Source organism: Hypanus sabinus, chromosome 9 (assembly GCF_030144855.1).
Source record: "Hypanus sabinus isolate sHypSab1 chromosome 9, sHypSab1.hap1, whole genome shotgun sequence".
In the NCBI taxonomy this organism is placed as follows: domain Eukaryota; kingdom Metazoa; phylum Chordata; class Chondrichthyes; order Myliobatiformes; family Dasyatidae; genus Hypanus; species Hypanus sabinus.
The window spans coordinates 41,336,948-41,361,911 of NC_082714.1; the positions used below are offsets into that span (position 1 = coordinate 41,336,948).

The window sequence follows — 24,964 nt, forward strand, 5'->3', positions numbered from 1 at the left end:
AACGGCTGTGTTTGTACAAACAACGGACACTAACAGACAAGCTGTGTGAAAACTGGCCAATTCAGTACCGGCAGCGCGGGCACTGAAGTCCGCTGAAAAATAAAACAACGGCGAGCTTAGAAACAGTCTTGAGACTAACGAACCTCCCATTAATTCAGCAATTTAACCTTGCAGTCAGGCGCTAAAGGAAATAATCACAAGGAAATTAGTCCAACTTTGTTCATTGTGGTAATTGGCACTTTTGTCACTATTTATTCGGCAGTTCTGTAACTGCTAAACCCCGGCACAGTCCGCAGGGACATAATTAAATCAGCGGATGCTGCCAAGTGGAGGTAGCTATGGTACCAGGAACGACAATTCATCCCACACTCTCAGCACAGCCTCTAATGAGATAGCAGGAAGCTGCTCTTTCCTTTCCAGTTCAACTATTACACAGGGCGGCAGTTGGAAAGCGGGCAGGCGGGAGAGCTCAGCTGTGCAAATCCTCTCCAAAGGGCACCAGCTCCACATTCTGAATGGATTGGCAGTTACATTAATAGATTACACCAAGGATTTGCATTTCCAGAAAGGAGAGGACAACATCTGTATATATCCTGCTCGAACCTCCCTGCTGCTATCGAGGAGCGGCTGGCGGAAGCAGGGCTTTGCGCTGGTTTCTGAAAGTGCCTTGAGACTGAGGTGAGTGAACGTTTTCAGCTTAAGTGGACGGGAGAGAAAAGGCCGGTCTTGTCAACTTAAATGTTGCAATTAAATATTGTGGAATCTGAATTTTAACCTCACCATATTCCACTTTTGTCTCCGGCTTTAAGATGGGATTTATGTAGATGTTACAATGCTGGGCATGGGGCAGCGGACGACCTGATCTATATTCATACCCCAGCCTAAATTAGTCAGATGACCACTCGGCTCCCAGCTCAGTTCCCTAATGACACACCGGCAGGTGCTCCATCACTTCGAACCGCCGTTACTGGGTATCTTATTTAAATAAAGGCGAGAGATGAGAATCCACTTCCTCCCGCGCTGTGTTCGGGCCGCGACCCGCGGATTAATGAGATTTAAAACATTACTTTAGTTTAAGGAGGGAAGAAAATAGAGACGGAGAGGTTTGTGGTTGGACGGACGTACGGATTCTGCATTTTTTTTCCTACTGCGGTAGCTCTTCACCAGAGATGGTGACAACATTCTCCAAACGAAAGACAGCCAATTTCAACCTTGCAGGAGTTTAAAGCGATTGATCGGACTGAACGCTGAGGAAAAAATCCTGCGCTCCATAACATTACTAAATTACAAAGAAGATGACCATCTTTATGAACAGTGGACACGTTCATTTTGTATCTAAAATGTTCTCCTGTCTGGATGTGAATTACCCTGCTTCCCTTTCCCCCAAACAAGCACAGCCTGAAATTGTCCGTCTATGTCGATATATATATATATATTAAAATTAGACACTGCGTGTTTTGTGCTTGTGAACCATCGGGCACTCCCCAAACCTGACCACCAGTTAACTGGTAAGCGCGAGTTGATACAAGGGATTGGCAAAATCAGTTGATGTTACACGTTGTCCATTTCTTTGTTTAGTAATTTTCACTACGTCATTGCGAGGAACGTGGAAGGGAAGATTAAACTGCGCTGTCTGCCCCGAGCTAAAATATATAGGTGGGTTTCTGAATGGACGTTTAAGCCGGGGGGGGGGACCACCGGGAAAGGTCAGTCGGGTTTAGTCCATTGAAAGGATGCGGACGCCTGCTGTCGGGCTGTAGCGCCTGGCGATGATGCTTGTCCGGCTGAGCTGCAGTTGCAGCCGCGAGCCGACGTTGCGGGAATAACATATCCAGTTGAAGAGGAATGAGAGCGGTGGATTCGATGGGCCGACGTTGTTTATTGTTAATGAATGTTTCTCTGTGTGTAAATACTGCTCTGCTAGCTCCAAAGTACGAGAATGATTGGAAAGCAGGTTCCGGCACTGTCCGGCATGTCAGTGAGATATCCAAATCTAATCGTTTCCCTTCAGAAACTGTATCCCATCAGATTATCAGCGACTTCCTGTTTTAGTTCCTGTAGCTGACGGAAAAGAAATAAACCAAGCTGTCTGTTAATTCCCCAAGGTTTGATATACCCGGAAAACTTCCCCAGTCTAGCCTTCCACCAACCCAATAAGGATGATATTGGTCCATGTACAAAGCCTCTGATATGTTCTCTACCACTGACCAGCCTAATGAAGGATCGGGTGAGAAAGACAACATCCTCCCCAGAGAAACCATGGCTGTTCCGAATTCTCAGTTATAGTCAGCTTAACCAGATTGGACACACTGGAGAATTGGAACAATTCTGAGGAAAGTTACTGGTCAGAAATGTCCATTCTTGCCCTCTGTATTTTGGGAGAGTTGTGGTTGGAGGTTCCACCTGAAGGCTTTCTGCCTTCAACCTCTTTATCCACAAATTCCTATTTGTCCAAAGGTATAATCCCCGTCCCCTCACATGGCATCATCTTCCACTGCAATTTAAGATGTCATCTCTTGATTAAAAACACAAGATATTATGCAGATCATAAACACAAAAGATTCTGTAGACACTAAGTCCAGAGTAACAAACACAATGCAGGAGGAACTCAGCAGGTCAGGTGGCATCTATGGAGAGGAATAAACTGTCAATATTTTGGGCTGAGACCGTTCATCAGGGGCAAGAAAGGAAGGGGGAAGATGCCAGAATAAGAAGGTGGCGGAGGGGAAAGAGTACAAGCTGGAAGGTAATAGGTGAAGCCAGGTTGATGGGGGGGGGGGGGAATGAAGCAAGAAGCTAGGAGTGACTGGAGGGAAAGGTATAGGGATGAAGAAGAAGGAATCTTATAGGAGAGGAGAGTGGACCATGGGAGAAAGGAAAGGAGGAGGGGCACTGGGGGAGGTGATAGGCAAGTGAGGAGGGGTAAGAGGAGGGCCAGAGTGGGGAATTGAAGAAGAGGGAAAGGAGAGGGGAAAAATTAATGGAAGTTGGAGAAATCGATGTTCTTGCCATCGGGTTGGAGGCTACCTAGACAGAATATGAGGTGTTGCTCCTCCAGTCTTAAGAGTGGCGTCATGGTGACAGAAGGGGAGGCTACAGACCGACATGTCAGGATGGGAATAGGGATTGGAAGTAAAATCGTTGTCCTGTAGGAAATCCTGCTTTTTGCAGATGGAGTAAAGGTGCTCAAGTAAGTGGCCCACAATCTGCACTGGTTCTCACCAATGTAGAGGAAGTCGCATCAGAAGTACTGGATACAATAGAACTCAGCAGGTCAGGCGGCATCTATGGAGGAATAAGGAATCAACATTTCAGACTGAGACTCTTCATTGGAACTTAAGATGAAGCAGGAAGCAGCCAGAATAAGAACATGGGACCAGGGGAAGGAGTACAAGATGGAAGGTGATAGATGAAGCTCGGTGAGGGGCAAGGTAGGTAGTTGGGAGAGGGGAGCGGGTTGAAATGAAAAGCTAGAAGGTGATAGGTGGAAAAGTTAAAAGGCTGAAGAAGGAGAGAAGATTGGACTGAGGGAGAAAGGGAAAGAGGAAGGGCACCAGAGGGAGACAATAGGTAGCTGTGGGGAAAAAGGAGTAAGGGAACCAAAGCAGGGAATGGAAAGATTACCAGCTTTAATGACTGTTAAATAGCTATTTATTCCATCTTTAATGTTCCATAACTTAAATGATTCAAAAAATCAGAGGATTTTTGAAACTACTTTTCTCCTGTGCAAAGAGGGGCCCAGAAGAATAACTTGGGGATAATCCTGGAGGACTGGTAATCTAGGAAAGAGGTAAATATATTCTTAAGATAGCAAAATATATGGTTATATATGGTTTTGATATGGTCCAATCGGCAAACCTTCTCTTAACCAACACAGCCCTGATATTTTGTTTGGCTTGGTTATTGGCTTAGCTTTATTTCTATTTTAAAAAAAAACTACAAGAGGCAGTGTAAGTCAATCTTTATAAAGCATTTCAGAATAATTGGTGCTGGTAAATTCACAGATGTTTTGAATAACCTTTCTAATATGGCTTTAAATAGTAATTTAAAATTCTTATCTTTGTTTTCAAAAATTTCCCTAGCCTTTCGCCTCATTTCTTTAATAATTTCTGCCATCACGACAAACCTTTGAAATCCGTTTGTTTAAAGAGTTCTGGTTTGTTGTGTACCTCCAGTCTCTACATCTGCACTACAGGTGGTCATGACTTTGAGTCATCAGCTCTGGAAATCCCTCGTTAAAGTGCTCTGCCTCCCTACTATTCCATATTTAAGATGCTCCTTAATACATAATGTACCTCTATGACTAAGCTTTTACTCATTGGGATATATCACATTTTGTAGCACAGAATCAAAAATTATGTTCAATAACATTATGAAGTATCTACAGTAGTTCTCCAGAAATACAAGTTATTGTTGTTGCTCTTGGTATGTCAGGATTCAGAGAACATCCAATTATCATTTGCATGTGTAATGCTATGCTGTGAGGTATTTTTACTTTAGCAGTTTTCTGTAAAAGCAGTTTTTCCCGCTAGCAAGTGTTTTGGATTCGGTTAAAGATAAGGAGTATGTTGTCCAACTTAGGAATGCGATGTCAGCCATTCGGGGTTGTCTTGGTATGTGTTGTAACTTTCTGCCCAGTGAACATTGGAGAGTGCTGGACAGGAGCAGATTTCTGAAGGACAGTAATCTGTTTTGGGTTTTTTTTTGGTGGGAGCTGCAAAGCAGGGCACAAGAGAAGATGCTGCAAAAGATGATTTAAGGGGAGTCTTCATTGTAAGAAGTGCTTGTGTGGATGAGTGGCTCCAAGGAGGAAGGGCCAATACTCCAGAGATCCAGTTCGTTTGAGATGGTCTTCAAGGGAAGTTCAGGCTGTGGTGGGAGCTTTCAACACAGTCCATGAGCTACGCATACGATATACCCTGACTACTCCAGAGATGAGCTCCAATGTTTATGTGCACATTGGACTGGTTTAACTGCAATGAACCCTTATATTTTTTTCTTTTTTTCTCTGTAAGTAGAAATTTGGTAAATATATTTCTTTATAATCTGTTAACTTTCTGGCAAATAGAAACTTTGCATGGAGCAGTATTCACACAGCAGTCGCTCAGATCAAGGTTTCCTTAATCGGAACATCACAATGTTCCTGTTTGGTTGAACCCCAAATCATACTGATCCTAGATGTATATTGTTTAAGAAAAGTGGTCTTGAAGTGTTAGCAGAGTTAACCAACGAGTCCTGGCGAGAGGGTTACACTTGAATACTACAAAATAAATTCATTAGCGCATCTTTTTTTTTAGGTTCAGTCCTAGAGACTAATGCAAGAACTCTCTGTAACAAGTACAGGGTGAGTATTTCTTAAAGGTCTCTTTGCCAGGATACTTTCTACATCAAATCAAAACTTGTTAGCATAGTGTTCTGTACTCAGTTCTATACTGACCACTTCTTGTCAGCAGACCCCTGAAATATTTCAGTTTGTCAGACCGGAGCTTGCTCATATTTCGAATTAGCCATTTTAAGTAGGGAAGAAAGTATAGAGCTCACCACATTCCGATAAGCAATGACCAGAATAGAGACAACAGTGAAAATTGTGACCCTTACTGATTCATTCTCTACTGACTCCATAACACGACCTTTGGTTCCCTTTTACCCTTCATACCTCAGTTTGTTCATGGTGGTCACTCTTTCCCTGTCTCAAGTCAGGCACAAAATGACAATTGATATAAAAGGTTTGACTGCGCGACTGTTCTTCTGACTGATTGATTTTAATGTTGGAAGAGGCTGGTCACATTTTACTCATGCCTCAGTTTAAATATTAATAAATAATTCTCCGAGACTGAAGGCAGACACACAGGAGTCAGAAGAACACATGGGAACTATCTGAGCCTTAACACTTCATGGTCAGGTCACATTTTATGCTCATTCACAAAGCTGAATTGCCAAGTGCAAATGAAATGTCAGATCAATGCTCTGCCGGTCTCTGGTAAGAACAGAAAATGACAATGTTTTGGCATTCTCCCTGTTGCAATGAATGGTGCTCAGCCATCAACCAACAGGTTGTTAGTTCTTAACACAGCAAAATTCCAAAAACTGCGATAAGTTCAAGTTGGTTGCTCCGTTTTGTATAATGTCATTGTCAAGCAAAGACAAGGACTCTAGTAAATTTCTACAGATGTATCGTGGAGAACATTCTGACTGGTTGCATCATCGTCTGGGGTGGAGGCTGCAATGCACAGGATCCAAGAAAGCTACTATCCTCGGCCAGTTCCGTTGTGGGCTCTAGCCTCTCCACCAATGAGTACACCTTCAAAAAAGATGGTGCCTCAAGAACCCACCATTAGGGACGCCCCACGCCCCACCACCACAGCCAGGACATGAACGGTTCTCATAGAAGGTGATCTAGGACTCTAAGAATGTGCATTCAATATCCTATGAACAGCTTCTTCCACTCCACCGTCAGATATCTGAATGGTCCATGAACCCATGACACTGCCTCATTATTTTGAACATTTATTTTTAAAATATATTTCTTATTGTACCTTATGTATTGCTCTGTATTGCTACCACAAAACAAATTTTAAGACATACAGTATGTTAGTGATAATACATCTGATTTTGACTGTAACTATATATTAGAAATGGATCATTGATTTGAAAATCAGGAGGGCATGGTTCTTCTCTTCTTCTTATAGAAACATCTGCATGATGCTAAGCTAGGGCACATCATCAGTGACGTTACCTGGGGTCATCAGGTGTTCTGGGTCTTTCAACAGCATACATCCTCGCCCAGGCAACCCGTCCAGGGTTGATCAGACCTTGGCCTGTGCCCTAGCAGCAACCCACAGATCTGCCCTCTTTATCCAGAGCCATCTTGACACTTCCTCTGCTGCATCTGTGGTGGTAGAAATGGCTCTCCTTCTTCAATCTCCCGTGATTCCAAGTGCAGTGTATACTTTGCAGAGCAACCGGCCTGCAAAGCCATGACACCCGACCTCCACGGGCCAACACTTTGCTCTCCAGCCTCTTCTTTGGCAGTTGTTCTTCAGATCCTCATACCTGGCTCTTTTCCACGCGTAGGCCTCCTCCATGCGTTCTTCCCATGGCACGGTAAGCTCAAGCATAAGAACTTGCTTTGATGAGTCAGACTGCAACACAATACCGGGCCACAATGTAGTCTCTGTGGTGTGGATCATTGATTTGAAAATCAGGAGGACATGGAAGTATTGTTAGTTAATGTTCACTGGTCGAAAAAACAAAGAACATTTATCTGAGTGCACTGGAGTTCCATCAAAGTTCAAAGCAAATTTATTATCAAAGTACATATAGGTCACCCTGAGATTCACTTCCTTGTAGATATACTCTATAATTCCATACTAGAATCAATGCAAGACCGTACCAACTTGGGTTCTTAACCGGTGTGCAAAAGATAACAAATTGCGCAAATACAAAAAGAAAGAAATAATAATAATAAATAAGCAATAAATATTGAGAACATGAGAGTCCTTGAAAATGAGGCTGCAGGTTCAGGGAACATTTCAATGATGTTGAGTGAAGGTATCCCCTCGGGTTCAAGAGTCTGATGATTGAGGGGTAATAACTGTTCCTCAACCTGGTGGCATGAGGCTCCTGTACCTTCTTCGTAGTTGCAGTAATGAGAAGACAGCAAAACAAGTCTATCTCACCCGCCTTTCTATTTGCAGATGCTATGCAATGCTACCACTTTCTATTTGTGAAATCACTTTCTGCATTTATTTGTGATAAGTTCAATGGTATATTTATTGCTTCTGGATAAGTAACGGTAGGTAATAGGCTATTCAACCCCAGATTGAATGGTCTCACCACTGATCATGGTTGAATAAAATCCTTATTTCATTCAGACTTGAGACTGTCTCAGAAAACTTCTTGAATCGTGAAAGAGCAGCATATGTTGAGGTAACGTTTCTTCATTTGGCTGTAAAGATGTGCTTTTTAAAATTGAAGTTTCTTTTTTTAAAATTATTTCAGATTTTTCCCCAGAAGACAGTTAAAATAATCCTTCACCATGGAAGATTGGGATGTTCCACAGTTCAAGAAAGAAGTGGATAGCCTGAAGTATCAGTTGTCCTACAAGAGGGAAATGTCTTCCAAAACAATCCCTGAGTAAGCTTCAAGACCTGTATTAAAGTCGTGTTTAAGATGAAAATCAATCACTCTCAGATATGAGGCAAAAACTGAGAGCCTTTTAAAATGTGGTTCTTTGCTTGCCCAAAAATCCACCAATTTGTAAAAAATAAATCCACAATTCTAAAGCGGTTTAATAGGATAGACATACAGAAGATATGAGGGGTGATTGATAAGTTTGTGGCCTAAGGTAGACGGAGAAGAGTTATTCAGCTCTCGTTACATGCACATGCAGTTCAACTCTTTGAGTGATTATGCAGAAAGTTTGAAGTTAGTAACTCATCAGGGGTGATTGTTAAGTTTGTGGCCTAAGGTAGAAGGAGATGAGTTATTAACTTCAGACTTTCTGCATAATTCAGAGTTGAACTGCATGTGCATGTAACGCGAGCTGTATAACTCATCTCCTTCTACGTTAGGCCACGAACTTATCAATCCCTCATCTGTAAACACTTCCTGGAGGTCCAGGATCCGTATGCTCCATGACCGCTGGACTAAGTGTAAATGTAGGAGGGGAATATGTTGAAAAATAAATGTGCTAGGTTTTCTAAAATTGACTCATTCTACCTTAGGCCATGAACTTAACCATCACCCCTCGTATCTGCACCTGGGGAAGCCCAAGTCAACAGTACCAAAATAAGGTAGTGACCAAAAAAAAAGTAAGAAATTGAGGAACATCTCTTTCACATGAGGGTGAGAAGAACATGGAGCTTGTAACTACAAGGATTAACTGCTTAGTATTTATCCAAGTTCTGCTTAAATGCAGCCATTCTAAGGAAGAAAAGAATAGGAGGTTGTATTAATAAGATTAGATGAAGTAGATGCGGAGGCAACTCGTGTAGCTTCAACACCGATAAATGAACTTGAAAAGCTTATCTCTATGCAGAAAATTATAAGTAGGCTGTTTTACATCATAACAAGGTCAAAAATTACTCCCTTTAAGTTTCTGCATCTTTCTATCTTTCATTTTGTGTGAAAATCCACAATTTCCGCATCAAACTTGTTATATGCACTCTGCAAGCTTCCAATTTTTTTTCATTTGCCCCCTGTCCTGGCCGTTAATTTCCCACCTAATTACTAAAAATAGAAATGGCACCTTTTTGAAAGCTAGGCTCACTTCCTTTCTCCTGATTATATACTTGCTAACTTTCACAAAGCATTGAATTAAATCAGTTTGGAATAATTTGCCCTTTGCAAATACAGCTCGACTTCAGTGCTTAGCTCATGCCTTATTAAGTGCTATCTTTTAATGTAGAATCTAGTGTTGCACTGTTGAAGTGAGACCAAAGTGAAGCAAAATTAGCTCCATTATCACATTTCCATTTTATCATTCTGAAGAATCTTTGAACAATTTTAATTTATTGTTATATAAACAAGGTAGTATATTTGCTGGAAAGTAGAAAATTTAAAGGGTGTTTTGACTATGTTCAAGGATTTTGATGAATTTCCAAATACAGAGAAAACTTATCCATTCATAAAGGTTTTGGATATATAGATATAATCTTAAAATCAGAGCTGAACCATTATGAAAAGAAAAACTTGTATTTACATTGTGTTCTTCATATCCTTTTTAGGACATTCTAAAAATACTTTTAGCTAATGATGCACTTTAGAAATGCAGTCAGTATAGTAATAAAAGAAAAATAATTCCTTATTTACAAAGAGAAAACACTCAGTAACTACAACATGATAATGACTAGATAACCCATTTCTGTGGAGTTAATGACAAGCACAAGGATTAACTCCTTTGAGCCTACAGTGGAGTGTTAGAATCTTTTGTGTTCAATTCACTAATGTCAAACCTGAAACCCAGTAACAGTCAGGAGGAGTACTGATGTTGGTGTTCACAGAAGAAGCTAAGAGACTCACCTTTATTCAAGGAATAATAGATATAAGAAACTCTTTCCCACAATAACTAGTTGGTTCAATTTGTTATATTAAATCTGAGATTGGCAAGCTTTTGTGGACCAAGGGTATAATGGGATATGGTACCGAGACAAGTAAATGGGGGCTACGTAGCCTAGTCTAGCTCGTACATTTTAACCTCCTCCAAATATGAAACATCAATATAAAAAGTTTCCATCTGTTTGAGTTTTCTGGTTTGTTACTGAATAACTTGAAAAGAGAGATTATCTAGTACATGCTATCTCAAAGACTGAACAAAGTTATTAATCAAAAGTCCACTCCAGACTGCATCTTCTGTACAGGATTGTTATGTCTAGCTTGTAGCTGAAAAGATTGAGGCATTTGTAATGATCTTTCAAGAATTAGTAGATTCTGGCATGGTTCTAGAGGACTGGAAAAATACAAATGCCACTCCACTCTTCAAGAAGGGAGGGAGGCAGAAGAAAGGAAATCATAGGCTCGTTAGCCCAACCTCAGTGATTGGGAAGATGTTGGCGCCGATAGTTAAGGATGAAGTTTTAGGGTACTTGAAGGCAGATGGTAAAATAGGCCAAAGTCAGCATGGTTTCCTTTACGGGAACACCTTGCCTGACAAATCTGTTGGAATTCTTTGAAGAAATAACACGGATAGACAAAGGAGAATCAGTGGATGTTGCGTATTTGGATTTTCAAAGGGCCTTTGACAAGGTGCCATACCACAATTAGAACCCATGGGATTGCAGGAAAGATTGACAGGAGGCAAAGAGTGAGAGTAAAGGGTGATTTTTCTGATGGACTGTCACTGACTAGTGGTGTTCTGCAGGGGTCAGTTTTGAAACTGCTTCTTTTTATGTTGTATGCCAATGATTTGGATGATGGAATTGATGGCTTTGTGGCCAAGTTTGTGGACGATATGAAGATAGGTGAAGGGGCAAGGTAATGTTGAGAAAGCTAGAAGGCTGCAGAAGGACTTGGGTCAGATTAGGAGAATGGGCAAAGAAGTAGCAGATGGAATACTGTGTCAGAAAGTGTATGGCCATGCACGTTGGTAGAAGAAATAAAAGCATGGACTATTTTCTAAGCAGGGTTAAAATTCAAAAATCCAAGGTGCAACGGGACTTGGGAATCCTTGTGCAGAATTCCCTAATGGTTAACTTGCAGATTGTGTCAGTGGTGAGGAAGGCAAATGCAATGTAAACATTCATTTCAAGAAGACTAGAATATAGGTAAAAACAAGGATATAATATTGTGACTTTATAAGGCACACGGAGTATTCTGAGCAATTTTGGTCCTTTTAACTAAGAAAGAATGTGCTGACATTGGAGAGGATTCAAAGGATCATAAAAATGATTCCGGGAGTGAAAGGCGACGAACATTTGATGACTCTGGGCCTGTACTCGCTGTAGTTTATCAGAATGGGGGAGGGGTGGTGGAATCTCACTTACACCTATCAAACATTGAAAGGCCTTGGTAGAGTGGATATGGAGAGGATATGGCGTTTCCTATGGTGGGGAATCTAGGACCAGAGGGTACAGCCTCAGAATAGAGGGGCATTTATTTAGAATGGAGATGAGGAATTTATTCAAGCAGCTGGTAGTGAATCTGAGGTATTCGTTGCCACAGGCAGCTGTGGAGGTCAAGTCATTCGGTGTATTTAAAGCAGAGTTTGATAGATCTTTGATTAGTCGGGGTGTGAAAGGTTACAGGGTGAAGGCAGGAGAATGGGATGAGAGGGAAATAGATCAGCCATGATGAAATGGCAGAGTGAACTCAATGGGCCAAATGGCCTGATTTTGTTTCTGCGTCTTATGGTCTAATGCCACAGGAGATGAAGTGGCCTTTGAATTTAATTTTTTTTCCACTCATTTTCCCGTGTGATGCGAATTGATGATAAAAGCATGGAGGCATGTAACCTGTTTCTGAACTGTGATCAATGGTGCTTTTTAAGTATGAGGGTGGGTTAGGGATGCAAACTCTCTAGTTGTCAATTCAATGCACAATAACCAGATCAGATACAGGACTGAGCTTCGATATCACCCTGCAGTTATCACTGCAACCAAGTAGGCTGGTGGAGCAATGCGATCAAGTCACAAAGAGCTACTGATAAAAGGTGCCAACATGCCACATGTCCCCCCATATGTTTGAGTAAGGGATGGTTATAGGACAACACTTCTGAGGGAGCTTTTCATAGTTCAGGGTGATGCCTTTGATGTTAGCCTTTAAACTGAACTGCCATCTACCACATGGATGATGTTAAAGATGATTCTGGTAATACACAAGGCAGGCCACAGGGCTCCCTGGCAGGTTGGAGCCACGTTTACCGTTCAAACAGAATTAAACAAATGAATACTTAATTTTGTGATCATCTTTAGAGCTTCTTTTAAAAAAAATTAATTTAGTCCTGTTTAACAGCAGGAAAGCAGATCTACAGGAGCTTCTCTGAGGAAGGGACAATTAATATTTGAAACGAATCCTCAAAAGAAATTTAGAAATCTATATTGTTTTATTTCTTTATGTCCATCGGCCCTTTTATACCTTGTAGTGTTGTCTCGTCATAATAGGCAGATAGGCAGTGCAACCACATGAAAAATACTGTATAATCCTGAGTGCTTTCTGACAAAACCTTAAGACATAAGACATAGGAGCAGAATGAGGCCATTCAACCCATAAAGTCTGCTCCGCCATTTGATCATGGCTGATCCACTTCCTTCTCAACCCTATTCTCCTGCCTTCTCCCCATAACTTTTCATACCTTGCCTTATCAAGAATCTATCAGTCTCTGCTTTAAATACACCCAATGACCTGGCTCCCACAGTCGTCTGTGACAATGAATTCCACAGATTCAGCACTCTCTAGCTAAAGGAATTCCTCTTCACCTCCATTCTATTCTGAGGTTGTGCCCACTGGTCCTAGACTCCTCCACCATAGGAAACATCCTCTCCACATCCACTCTATCTAAGCCTTTCAATATTTGATGGGTTTCAATGAGATCCCCTCTTCATTCTTCTGCATTTCAATATGTATAGACCCAAAGCCATCAAACCCTCCTCCTATGATAAGCTTTTTATTCCCAGAATCATTTTAGTGAACCTCCCTTGAACCCTCTCCAATGTCAGTACATCCTTCCTTAGCTAAGGGACACAAAATTGCTCACAATACTCCCAGTGAGGCCTCAGCAGTGCCTTACAAAGCCTCAGCATTACATTTTTGTTTTATATTCTAGTCCTCTCAAATGAATATGAAAATTGCATTTGCCTTCCTCACCACTAATATAACCTGCAAGTTAACCTTTAGGGAATCCTGCACGAGGAATTCCAAGTCCCTTTGCACATCGTATTTTTGAATTTTCTCCCCGTTTAGAAAATAGTCTGTTTTTATTCTTTCCACTAAAGCTCATGACCATGCACTTCCTGACATTTTATTACATCTCCTGCTTCCTTGCCCATTTTCCTAATCTGTCTAAGTCCCTCTGCAGCCTCCCAGCTTCCTCAACACAACCTGCCCTTCCCTCTGTCAGATTGGCTTAACCCCTCTCCAAAGTTTCTAGCAAATCCATAACTCTGCAGGGTGGCATTTTGGTGGAGTACAATGTGAGCAGATGGGTTCTTTAATCTGGATGAATTGGGAAACACACACAAAACCCTGGAGGAACGGAGCAGCCCAGGCAACATCTATGGAAAAGAGTAACCAGTCGACGTTTTAGGCCAAGACCCTTCATCAGTGTCCCGATGAAGGGTCTCAGCCCAAAATGCTGATTTTTTTACCCTTAGCCGTAGATGCTGCCTGGCCTGCTGAGTTCTTCCAGCATTTTGTGTGTGTTGCTTGAATTTCCAGCATCTGCAGATTTTCTCATCTTTGTGAAGTATCGGGTTTCAGGTTTATAAGCCATAAGACATTGGGGCAGCCATTCCATTATGGCTGATTTATTACCCCTCTCAACCTCGTTTTTCTGACTTCTCTCCATAAACTTTGACACCCTTACTAATCAAGAACCTATCAACATCTGCTTTAAATATTACCAATGACTTGGCTTCCACAACTGTCTATGACAATGAATTCCACAGATTCATTATCCTCTGGCTAAAGAAATTATTTAGGAATCTGTGTGAAGTTGGACTCCAGAAATTGCAGATTATGGAATCTGGAGCAACGCAATAAGTTGGAGGGACTTAGCGAGTCTGGCAGTGTCTATAAACAGCTGATGTATTGGGTCCACACCCTTCATGAGCGGTCATTAAACATTTATGGGTAAATTTAGAGGATTGCTAGGGAACTTCGTGTGAGTAAATATTCTGACTTTCAAACCTGGTGAAATACAGATGTTGACCGTGAGGTTAGGACATTTCAAGCAGAAACAATTGATGTACTTTTAGCAATTTTAGAGTGTGAGTTTATAATTCAAGTTACACACCATCCTGTCCTTGACTTAACAGTGCCATCTCTTCACTGTTTCTAGTTAAGAATCTTGTAGCATTGCAACTAACAGCATAGCAGGAGTACTTTCACACGTGAACTGAAGTAGTTCAAGCAGGTGGTCTCAGAAGCAGTCAGGGATACTTTATAGGTGCTGTTCCTTCTAATAGCATCTACATCTCAGGAATAAATGAACCAGAAAACTTTCATCAGCTCTGAAATTCTCTCAATGATTATAAAAATATAAATTGTAAGGGGAGGAGTGAATGGACTAAAACACTTCCTTTTAAAATGTATTTTTCATGCTCATTGAGCTTGGAAATCAAACTACATCAAGAAGACTATTTTGCACTAATGTTGGATCAAAGATACATCTTACCGATTTAAGTTATCCAATAAGGCAATTGGATTTTTGATTCTATGATTGGATACCATAGATTAAATTCTATGAAATCAAATTTCCAGGGGAAAACTAGATTAAATTGCTGAGGGCATCATTCCATATTATGAATAATGCTCAGCTATTCGATTCTCAGCACATTGTGATGTACCGACCAGAAGGGTGATAAGGATGATTAATTTTTAATGATATCATTAGTTTACATAGTTTGTGGGGTAATATTGATACAGTGAGTAGTCCACTATGGACAGATTGATTTATTATATATTCAAGTAGCTGCTGTGTACCTCAGTGGAAGTGATATTCTTTTATTCAGCTACTGTTTGCTCACTTCCTCTTTTCCAAAGCTACTGACTGATCCCATTTTACAATTGTTAATACCTCTTTATAAAACACTGGTGAGGCCTTATGGAGAGTATTGTGAGCAGTTTTGGGTCCCTCATCTTAAAACAGATGTGCTGAAACTAGAGAAGGTTCAAAGGAGGTTTACGAAAATGATTCCAGGATTGAACAGTTTGTCATATCAAGAGTGTTCAATGACTTTGGGTCTATATTCACCTGAATTCAGAAGAATGAGGGGTGACCTCATTGAAACCTATCAAATGGTGAAAGGCCTTGATAGAGTGAATGTAAAGGGGATGTTTCCTATGGTGTGAAAGCCATAGACCAAAGGACACAGCCTCAGAATAGAGCAGGAGCCTTTTTAAAAGGAGATAAGGAGGAATTTCTTTAGCCAAAGAGTGGTGAATCTATGGAATTTGTTGCCACAGGCAGCTTTGGAGGCCAAGTCTGTATATATATTTAACAAAAAGGTTGATAGATTCTTGATTAGTCAGGGCATGAAGGGATATGGGGAGAAGGCAGGAGACTGGGGCTGAGAGGAAAATTGGGTCAGCCATGATGACATGTCAGAGCAGACTCAATGGGCCAAATGGCTTAATTCTGTTACTATATCTTATGGTCTTAACTCACTACCTCAACTGAGTGGTCATTCTTCATGGTTTGTTGTAATCGGCTAGAGTGGTGTTTATTCATTAGGATCAGCAATACCGTGGCTGGTCACGTTCACTTAAAATCCAGAACTCTGTAGTGGAGTACAACATGAGCTGGTGGGTGTGTATGGGTGACAGTACAAAGTGAGAAAATTAGTTTCTTTACTCTGGTGGCTTGAAGTGAAGTGCAGTGTGTCTCTACTTTGAAATGAGCATTATTAGCACATAGCAAGGTTTGAGCACAGCCCCTACTTGATCTGTTATAGATCAATGCACTGAGAATTTACCTGGGATCCTAGATAAAACATCGCATTACTAATTTGCAAGAACCAAATTTTAACCACCAACCAGAAAATAACTGAGCATAATATTTGATAGATGCATTATCTTAAAAATACTCTGACCTTTCAGTGTTTGAACAGATTTGTAAGGAATGGTATAAATTAGACATGCAGTGATATGAGCTTTATGTCTCAAGATGATTTACTAATTGCATAATGTAATGTAGAAGATGCATTAATAAAACCCAGCAGTGGAAATCAATAATCTAAAAGTAAATACAAATGGCTTCATGTGGTTGAAATATCGGGAGCTAATGCTAAAACATCTCCATGGAATGGTTTGCTGGTAAAAGTCCCTAATTATCGGTGTTATTCCCCATTAGAATTTCTGCTATTTAACAGTACCTGCCTAGAATAAAGAAATTCAGCAAGTTTTATTGTTATTAATACCACTGACAACTTGGAGTAAGGAAACCAAGGCAACGTGACACAGGTACCAGAAATCCAGCTGCCAGATCTGAAAATCTTGAGAAAGAATTTTCCAGTTCAAGTGGAGAGTTTAAATTCAATTGATTAAATAAATGAGAAATTAGAAACCAATCCTTAACTTATGAACTCACTGGATTGCCATAAAATGTCATCTAGTTACTAATGTCCTTAAGGGAAGAGATACCCTTGCAAGAAAGGAGGGAGGGAGAAAACAGAGAACTATTGACCTGTCAGCCTGACATTGGTGGTGGGGAAGATGCTAGAGTCCATTATTAAGGATGAAATAGTGGCACATCTAGATAGCAGTGATAGGATTGGGCCGAGCCAGCATGGATTTACCAAGGGTAAATCATGCTTTACTAATCTGTTGGAGTTTTTCGAGGATGTAACCAGGAAGTTAGATGGGGGAGATCATGTGGATGTAGTGTACCTTGATTTTCAGAAGGCATTTGATAAGGTCCCACATAGGAGATTGGTGGGTAAAATCAAAGCTCAGGGCATCGGGGGGAAGACATTGACATGGATAGAAAACTGGTTGGCAGATAGAAAGCAAAGGGTAGCGGTGAATGGGTGTTTCTCGGAATGGCAGGTGGTGACTAGTGGGGTGCCACAGGGCTCGGTATTGGGACCACAACTGTTTACAATTTACGTCAATGATGAAGGCATTGAAAATAACATCAGCAAATTTGCTGATGATACCAAGCTGGGTGGCAGGGTGACATGTGATGAGGATGTTAGGAGAATCCAGGGTGACTTGGATAGGCTGGATGAGTGGGCAGATACTTGGCAGATGGCGTTTAATGTGAATAAGTGTGAGGTTATCCACTTTGGGAGTAAGAACAGGAAGGCAGATTATTATCTGAACGGTGTAGAGTTAGGTAAGGGAGAAATACAAAGAGATCTAGGTGTCCTTGTTCATCAGTCACTGAAGGTGAATGAGCAAGTGCAGCAGGCAGTGAAGAAGGCTAATGGAATGTTGGCCTTTATTACAAAGGGAATTGAGTACAAGAGCAAGGAAATCCTCTTGCATTTGTACAGAGCCCTGGTGAGACCACACCTGGAGTATTGTGTACAGTTTTGGTCTCCAGGGTTAAGGAAGGACGTCCTGGCTGTAGTGGAAGTACTGCGTAGATTCACGAGGTTAATTCCTGGGATGTCTGGACTGTCTTATGCAGAGAGATTAGAGAGACTGGGCTTGTACACACTGGAATTAAGGAGATTGAGAGGGGATCTGATTGAAACATATAAGATTATTAAGGGATTGGACAAGATAGAGGCAGGAAATATGTTCCAGATGCTGGGAGAGTCCAGTACCAGAGGGCATGGTTTGAGAATAAGAGGTAGGTCATTTAGGACAGATTTAAGGAAAAACTTCTTCTCCCAGAGAGTTGTGGGGATGTGGAATGCACTGCCTCGGAAGGTACTGGAGACCAATTCTCTGGATGCTTTCAAGAAGGAGCGAGATAGGTATCTTATGGATAGGGGAATCAAGGGATATGGGGACAAGGCAGGAACCGGGTATTGATAGTAATTGATCAGCCATGATCTCAAAATGACGGTGCAGGCTCAAAGGGCCTAATGGTCTACTTCTGCACCTATTGTCTATTGTCTATAATATTTGACACCATTCTGCACTTATAATGACCTTGCAAGCCACTCACTTGTATCGAATCTGCTGCAGATACATTTGACCGTGGGTAGGAGTGCGAGAGGACTCAGACACTGCTGAAACATTTGCAACTTGTTGGTACTGAGAGGACGATAGAACAGTACAGGTCCATCACCCCACTATGTTGTGCCAACCTTTTAACCCAATCTAAAATCCCTCCTAGATAGCTATCCACTTCTCTATCATCCACGTGCCTACCTAAGTTTCTTAAATATCCCTAATGTATGTACCACTACCACCATCCCTGATAGGACATTCCACAAACCCATCACTCATTCGTTAACCTTTGTTGGATTGAAAAAGGACCGAGTGCTTGATGAATAAACTCTTCTTGGGCTTCCAGATGGGTACAGTTATCGATTATAACCAACATTTTGATGCCAAACTCTGCCATCTTCTTCCTGGCTGGAAGCCTGAGAAGGGTTTATTCGCCTTTGCTGCATTGTCTCCAAGACATGAAAAATGTTCTGTAAATGAAATCAGATTGAATATCCTGTTCTACTTGTGGTACCAAAGTCCTGTACAGATGTACAGATTTCTTATCCTCATATTCCACCTAATCTGCACCAGACTCAGCTGGTTCATTAGTGACCTTCCACCCAGATATCAGAAACTTGTTCAATCATCAGTGATCATAGCCGTGTTCCTTCCACAGCTCCTCTGAAAGTGATAGCAATGTATTATTTCAGGCAGCAAGACAGAGCAATTTCTAGCCATGGGCAGATGAAAAGAAATGGACATTTCTGCTCTGCAAGTGCCAGGCCCATTTCCTAAAAGAGATTCTAACCACCGAGCCTTGATGTTTAATGTATTTTCAAAGATGAAGTCACTACAATCAACATCATGTGGTTAAGGAGCTCCATTGACCAAGAACTTAGTTATGTCAGCCAGTGAAATCAAAGACACAAGAGATTCTGCAGATGCTAGAACTCGTGAGCAACATGCACACACAATGCTGTAGGAACTCAGCAGGCCAGACAGCATCCATGGAAGAAAATAAATTGTTGATATTTTGTGCCGAGGCCCTACAGGGTCAAGTATCAAACGTCAAATGTTTATTTTTCTCCTCGAGAAAATTTGCCTTCTTGATAGCCTGCTGCATCTGTAACCCAACCTTTTGAGATTCATGCACAAGCATTCCCAAGTCCTTTTGCACAGCAGCATGCTGCAATTTTTTACCATTTAAATAATAATCAGCTCTTCCATTTTTCCTTCCAAAGTGGATGACCTCGTATTTACCAACATTGTACTCCATCTGCCGGACAATTACCCACTCACTTAACCCATTCATATCTCTCTGCAGACTCTCTGAAACTTCTGCTTAATTTGCTTTTCCACTTAATTTAGTTTCATTAGCAAACTTAGATACACTACACTCAGTCTCCTCTTCCAGATTGTTAATGTATATCGTGAAGAGTTGCAGGCCCAGCTCGCCACTGATAGCCAACCAGAGAAACACCCATGTATCCCAACTCTATGCTTTCTATTAGTTAACCAATTCTCTATTAATGCTAATACATCACCTCCAACTCTATGCATCCTTATCTTATGGATAAGTCTTTTATGTGGCACCTTATCGAATGCCTTCTGGAAATCCAAGTAAGTAGCGTTCATCTGTTCCCCACTGTCCACTGCGCTTGTTATATCCTCAAAGAACTCCAGTAAGTTTGTCAAACAGGACCTGTCTTTGCTGTCTTTGTTGCATCTACCTGATGGATCTATTTCTTTCCAGATGCCTTGCTAGTTCTTCTTTAATAATAGCTTCAAGCATTTTCCCATTAACAGGTGTTACCTGCCTTTTGCCTACTTCCTTTTTTGAACAGTGGCGTGACTTTTGCCTTCTTCCAATCTGCTGGGACCTGCCCAGAGTCCAGAGAATTTTGGTAAATCATCACCAAAGCCTCTACTGTAACTTCTGCCATTTCTTTCAGTACCCTGGAATGCATCCATCAGCACCAGAGGACTTCTCTATCTTTAGGCCCACAAGTTTGCTCAGCACTACCTCTTTAATGATAGCTATTATATTGAGGTACTCACCTCCCAATGCATATATAGCATATCTCTTCGGCATGTTAGACAAAAACCATGTAAACTGACACAAAATAGTCATTCAAAGCCTCAGCCATTTCATCATTATCCAATATCAATTCCCTCTCGTTCTTCAAGGGACTTACGTTTACTTTGGCCACCCTTTTCTGCTTTATATAATTATAAAAATTTTGCTATCCGTTTTTATATTTTGTGTTAGTTTATATTCATAATCTACCTTCCCTATCTTTATTGCTCACTTAGTTGCTTTTCAAAGTTTACCCAGTCTTCCAGTTTCCCACTACCCTTACCAACTTTGTATGCGCAAGCTTTTAGTTTGATGCCTTCCTTTATTTCCTTAGTTATCAATGGCTGCCTCTCCCTACCCTTACTGTCCTTGCTTTTAACTAGAATATACTTTGGTTGAGCACTGTGAAAAATCGCTTTGAATGTCTTCCACTGTTCCTCAACTGTCCCACCCCATAGCCTGCATTCCCAGTTTACCCTATCCAATTCCTCCCTTATTCCCATTGTAGTCTCCCTTGTTTAGGCACAATACACTGGCTTTAGATTGAACTACTGCACCCTCCATTTAAATGACTGTATCTCAAACAATACCCAAATGGTTCAAAACCAACTTGAACAAGTAGCTCACTTGATTGGCTCTCTGTAATTTTAGAATAAATGCACATCTATTTAAAATAAAAATTGAAGCAGAATTTCCTCTTTAAAAGGGCCGTGAATCTTTGGAATTCTCTATCCTAGTTTGCCAAGGAGGCTGAGTCATTGAATACGTTCAAATATTATTGGACACAGAGAGACTCAAAGGTTAGGTGGAGTGAGAGGCAAGAAAATGGAGTGAGAGGCCAAGTTCTAATTAGCCATTATCTTTTTGAATGATGAAGTAGGATCAAGGAACCCTTTGAAGTACTCTTGTAATTTCTTACATACTTATCCAGCATCAATGGACCTTTGTTGTGATGCACAGAAGTTATAAACTAAGTTTACATTGGCTCTTGTGATAGCACCTTCTAAACTCACTATCTCTGCTTCACCAAGAAAGTGCATGGGAACATCACCCTCCAGAGATATTCTATCCGGACATGGAAATAAATCATTCTCCTTTTATTATCGCTGAGTCAGAATGTTGGAACGCTTTACCACATAGTCATGTGGGAGTATCTTCAGAAGAATTGTAGCAGTTTAAAGTGGTAGTTCATTGCCATCTCCAGTGATGCCTTGCATCTCATAAATGAGTAAGAAAAACGGAATAAACATCCAACACAAAGATGCTTTGTGTCCTTGCATATTTATGCAAGACTTCATCAGTCAAACTGAATCTATAATTACTGGTTCTGCACATAGAAATTAAAACCATTGGCTTTGTTTATTCTCAAGCTGAGAATATTTCTTTCAGCATTGGCAATGGGCTGTATTCATAAAAAACAATTCCAGTCAAAAAATTTAACATTTAAAAGTTGAATGGACGCAGTTTCAATAGATGATACGGTCATATTTGCTTCATGTTTATTTTCCTTGTTTTAAGGAAACACAGGAAAATTAAGACCTTATTCTTTTTTTTGTTTGATTTGTCATTCAACTAGATTCCCACTAATTCAACACACACAAAATGCTGGAGGAACTAAGCAGGTCAGGCATTATTGATGGTTGAAAATGAATGATTGACATTTCAGGCTGAGACCTTTCACCTGTCCTGATGAAGAGACTCTGCCTCCACATTGACTGTTCATTTCCCTCCGTAGATGAAGCCTGATCCACCGGGTTCCTTGAGCATTTTGTGTGCTGCAGGTTGCTCAAGATTTCCAGCATCTGCAGAAACTCTTGTGCTAAGGTCTACATGATTAGACCATAAGCCAACACACATATAACAAAACTCCAGCTGCACCAGTGTGCATGCATGCACTTCTCAACAAAACTTTATCTTTGGCTAGGAAATAAGACAGTTATAAGTTTTCCTCGCCCTTACCCTCAGTTGGACAGTGAGAGTTGGCAGAAACAGAGTAAACGGACTACATTATATGAACAAGCATTTATCAAGGAAGGCAATAGGTTTTCCGCATAATTATTGAGTAAATTACTACTTTTGTAGTTTTTATGTAAGCAGCCATCCTGCACAATGTCAAACCTGCACAGTATACATTTGTCCTGACTTCTGCTTCTTCAGTTTGAGGTCAGGGAAGCCAAGAACTCAGTGGGATTGTTGTCCCTCTTCAAAGAGTCACTGAGCAAATCCTTGAAACTTTTTTCTCAGTCTGATACTCTCAGCCTCTGAAACAGGATGGAACAGTGTGCCTGTTTCAAAAGTCAGACGCTATTCATGTAAATGATGGGGTCTATTCAAAAGCTACAGCTTTATTGCCAGGGGTGCAGCTGGAGGGATGGGACAGATATTGGTTTGGTTCTCGTTCCAGCGAACTTGAATTCTGCAGAGAAAGCAACAGTGATTCTGGTACTGCAGGACTACTGATAGTCTTGTTCCATAAAGAGTACTACTGTCAAAAACTATACTTGTGTGCTGGGTTGCTTAAGCTAATGCAACATAAAAGGGATTAGGAGAGATGCATAATTTCCAACATCACTTCTGCACTGAGAAGGAATGTTACGTATTTTTCCACAGGGAGAAGTTTTGCATCACCCCTTGGAGGCTGGGATAAAATATAATCAAGGAGACAGGCAAGCCCTTAGTTGGGCTCTTACACAATGTACAGGGAGATCAGGGATGGAATTTTAGAAGGAAGCTAAACTGCACAAGATGCAGTGAGATTGAGGGTCAAGCTGAGAACATAGGAACTAGATATTGTTATGCTTTTAATTCCATCAATCATAATGAATATTCAGATAAAAGTAATACTCAAGTTACCATTATTAAGATAATCATTGTTTGCCTTCTCCCTGTGTGGATACATAATTTTATTACTCCAATGTCCCTAGCAAAGCAAGCAAGAACGAATTAGGTTTTCAAAATAAACTTAGTTTGATATTGACTGTATTGATCTACTGGTTCTATGAATATGTATTCAGCAACTAATCACCTCTCCTTTCTATTCCATTTTCCTGCGGAAGTTTTGTGAAGTGGATAGAAGAAGGAGTTCCAAACGACCCATTCCTCAACCCAGAGCTAATGAAGAACAACCCATGGGTAGAGAAAGGCAAATGTGCTATACTTTGACGTTTCCAAACTGCTTGTTGTGTAAAACAATTAATTGATTTGTAAAGAAAGAGATTCTCTAGGAGAATTTTGTTGGAAAAGTCTTTTAAATTCTTAAACACATACATTACATTTTTTGTACATTTTATGGTAATTCCAAGCAAAGTCATTGTATGAGTGATAATCAACTTCTTTGTACAAATAGAAAGAAGCAATGTAAAAGAAAGATGACAAATAAAGCAATAATTAATGACAACAAGACTTCATTAAGTGTCTGTCAAAGCTGGAATCCCACGTTTGCTGAAGCAAACACTACTTTATGTTCCAATCAAAGTTGAGATCGAAAGCAGTCATCCAACCTAGCCAACAGGGTTCTTCAGTATTGTAGAGCTACAACTGGCTGCTGGCAGATGGCACTTGACATTAAACACTCACACCTGAGTACCAATAAGTAACATTCAGCAGAGCATTCCTTTTAGTAGAAAAATAGATTTGAAACCTACTACTTGTCCAACCAAATTGGTCTCTTGAGCATGCTTACACAACAGTACTGAAGTTGCTCAGATATTAGTGCCATTTGACTGGAACTCATCTTCCACAGGAAGTGGCAAAGGAAAGACAGGCTCACCTGCTTAGTCTTCAGACCTGTGGGAGCTCAAGCACAAGTGAGAGTTCTGCTCAGTGTAAGAATGTGCAACCTTCTTTCTCCTATTTAAATAACTGCTGCTCTTTATTCTCATAATCCTGGCACATTCTCAGAGCAGATCTCTTATATAAATATTGCGCCTAACCGCATTGGACATCCCTTCATTGAATCGGAACCACACATCACTTTTTCCAACTGCTTTTCCAATTAATTTTTCAGTTGATTCCATCACAGGTTCAGCACCTCCAGTCACTGCGAGGGAAGAGAGTTAAAAATCAATATGTTGACAGAAATTTATGGAATGTGTACATTTAAACAGATAGCTATAGTTGGCACTCAACTATAAAGAATGTTATAAATACAAAAATTGTATTGTAACAGTTCTCCCACTCTGTACACATTATCCCCGGCCAAAATTTTCTTCTTGGACTTTCACGATGGACAGCTGGCAACTTAAAGAAAGAATTTACTTGGGAGCTTTCACAATCCCTGTATGTCCTGTGAGAACTGGTAAATTGGTTTATTATTGTCACATGTACCAAGGTACATTGAAAACCCAATTTTGTATACCTTTTATATCAATTCATCACAACACTGCATTGATGTAGTACCAAGTACAATAATGACAGAATGTAGAATAGTGTCATAGTTACAGAGGAAGTGCAGTACAGGCAGACAATAAGGTGCAAGGTCATAACAAAGTAGACAGAGGTCAGGAGTCTAGCTTATCATGCTCGGGGACCACTAACATTGAGTAGAAGCAGTCCTTGAGCCTGAATTGCTTTCAGGATTTCAGGAAATATTGGAAATCATATGTGTACCTGGTTTTATTCCAAGTT

The 24,964-nt window shown here is 40.7% G+C and overlaps 2 protein-coding genes across 4 annotated transcripts in view; one reads left to right on the forward strand and one right to left on the reverse strand.

Moving 5' to 3' along the window:
• The first annotated feature begins 401 nt into the window (after window positions 1-401).
• gng13b (guanine nucleotide binding protein (G protein), gamma 13b) lies at window positions 402-23,500 on the forward strand. 3 transcript variants are annotated; one of them, XM_059978660.1, is made up of 4 exons: window positions 402-678; window positions 5,298-5,344; window positions 8,002-8,136; window positions 23,395-23,500. In XM_059978660.1, the coding sequence occupies exons 3-4, from the start codon at window positions 8,039-8,041 to the stop codon at window positions 23,498-23,500; spliced, it is 204 nt and encodes a 67-aa protein (XP_059834643.1). In that variant the 5' UTR covers window positions 402-678; window positions 5,298-5,344; window positions 8,002-8,038. The 3 variants fall into 3 exon arrangements, with proteins under 3 accessions (XP_059834643.1, XP_059834642.1, XP_059834644.1); XM_059978661.1 differs by lacking the exon at window positions 402-678 and adding an exon at window positions 1,599-1,656; XM_059978659.1 differs by lacking the exon at window positions 5,298-5,344.
• A 732-nt stretch (window positions 23,501-24,232) lies between these two features.
• The window catches only part of chtf18 (CTF18, chromosome transmission fidelity factor 18 homolog (S. cerevisiae)), a 93,120-nt gene continuing 92,388 nt past the window's right edge, over window positions 24,233-24,964 (reverse strand). Inside the window, exon 22 of the mRNA XM_059978662.1 lies at window positions 24,233-24,377. Within this exon, the coding sequence (XP_059834645.1) occupies window positions 24,235-24,377 (143 nt within the window). The 3' untranslated portion in view covers window positions 24,233-24,234. The remainder of the gene's footprint in view (window positions 24,378-24,964) is intronic.